Source organism: Salvelinus sp. IW2-2015, linkage group LG20 (assembly GCF_002910315.2).
Source record: "Salvelinus sp. IW2-2015 linkage group LG20, ASM291031v2, whole genome shotgun sequence".
In the NCBI taxonomy this organism is placed as follows: domain Eukaryota; kingdom Metazoa; phylum Chordata; class Actinopteri; order Salmoniformes; family Salmonidae; genus Salvelinus; species Salvelinus sp. IW2-2015.
Window position 1 is genome coordinate 67,022,759 of NC_036860.1, and position 1,616 is coordinate 67,024,374.

The window sequence follows — 1,616 nt, forward strand, 5'->3', positions numbered from 1 at the left end:
ATAACTAACTAACTAGCTGTACTGCTGTACTGTACTAACCCTCTCGTAGCTGTACTGTTCCTGCAGCAGTGTGGGAAGTCTCTCCAGGAAGACGGCCATGCAGGGTGCACGGTTCAGACCCAGAATGCCCTGTGTTCTGAGGACGGTGCGGCAGGATGCCAACACGTGGTTCTGGGAGATCCAGTCTGACGTACAGCGGATCAGCAGAGCATCCTGTTGGAGGGGAGGTCAAACATTAGACCCGGTTCATTAGGTCTCTTTCTCAGTCTAAAAAGCYGTCCTCTCATCTCCTCCCCTCTCTTTCAACTGCACTGATCTGAAAGAAGTGACCAAGTGAAAGACAGCCTAATGATGACCTCCCACCATACTGTTTACACCTGTCAAGTCTGTTCCAATCAGTGGAGATGAAGGGGGAGACGAGAACAGACGAGGACAGATCGTTAAGAGATAGAGCCTGAGGCCTAGTGCAATGAAAGGCATASTGGACTAACCTTTGACCTCACGGAGCAGGCAGCCACCCCTACATTTGGTATCCAYGTGGTACTGACCACTGAGCCTAGGCCTGTCACCACTGTCTGTAGGATGGAACCATCCTGTAGGAGGGGGGAACCGGGATAAGATTAGAACACACGGCACTGATAATAGACAGAGGATGTTGTATTGATAAGGAGTTTGGCTAACTCTATTAGGTTATCTTTAAGATCATCTTTACTATGATAAAACTGGATATGCAACACAGTGCATTATTAGTAGTGTAGTCCGTCATGCTACAGCTCTCACCTGTAGAGACCAGATGTTGAGTAGTCCTCCTATACCTCCAGACACCAGGGCCAGACCACTGGGGCAGAACGACAGGGTCTTCACCGCTGTGATGTGACCACTCAGTCTGAACACACACTTGGCACTGCCACGCTAGGGAGGCCAAACGCCACATAAATCAGGACACAGTGAATAAAAGAGTAACTGGAATTGAATTGACAACTACAGTAGTTATTAGAAGAATCCAAAAAGGATAAGAAGAAGAAAAAMAATAGAATAATAGAAAATGATGAATTCCTGTTCCTCCACAAAGACAACTGACAATAATTCTACTTCCCATTTAGGTGTCAGAGGAAATGGGGGAAGACAGGAGACATAACCGAAGCCGCTTATCTCAGTCATAACTGATCGCTACAGAAACACACTGTACTGTACTGACCTTGATGCCACCGTTGTTCTCCTGACTGGATGAGCTGCCCAGGAACTTAGGAACTGACACATTAGTGCCCCCCTGTGGCAGAGTCCACACATTCAGAAGACCATTCTGGCTCCCTCTATAAAGACAGAGGAAATATAGGGAATAACTAAATCTAATGTCTACAGGGACTACATTTGACCCATATACAGAAATGGTGATCAATGTGCATTGTCACCGTCAAATATAGCTAATAATGTACTAATTACTCAGTGTACACAGCTCACACTCTCCCCTTATTCCCTAGTACTCACACACACTCCCCTTATTCCCTGGTAATCACACATTCCCCTTATTCCCTGGTACTCACACACTCTCCCCTTATTCCCTGGTACTCACACACTCTCCCCTTATTCCCTGGTACTCACACACTCTCCCCTTA

At 46.7% G+C, this 1,616-nt stretch overlaps 1 protein-coding gene across 1 annotated transcript in view; it reads right to left on the reverse strand.

Annotated features, from left to right (window-relative positions):
* The window catches only part of LOC111980065 (probable E3 ubiquitin-protein ligase HERC1), a 106,615-nt gene that overhangs the window by 31,748 nt on the left and 73,251 nt on the right, over positions 1–1,616 (reverse strand). Inside the window, 4 exon segments of the mRNA XM_070449584.1 lie at positions 40–213; positions 492–593; positions 781–912; positions 1,199–1,313. Coding sequence (XP_070305685.1) covers positions 40–213; positions 492–593; positions 781–912; positions 1,199–1,313 — 523 coding nt within the window.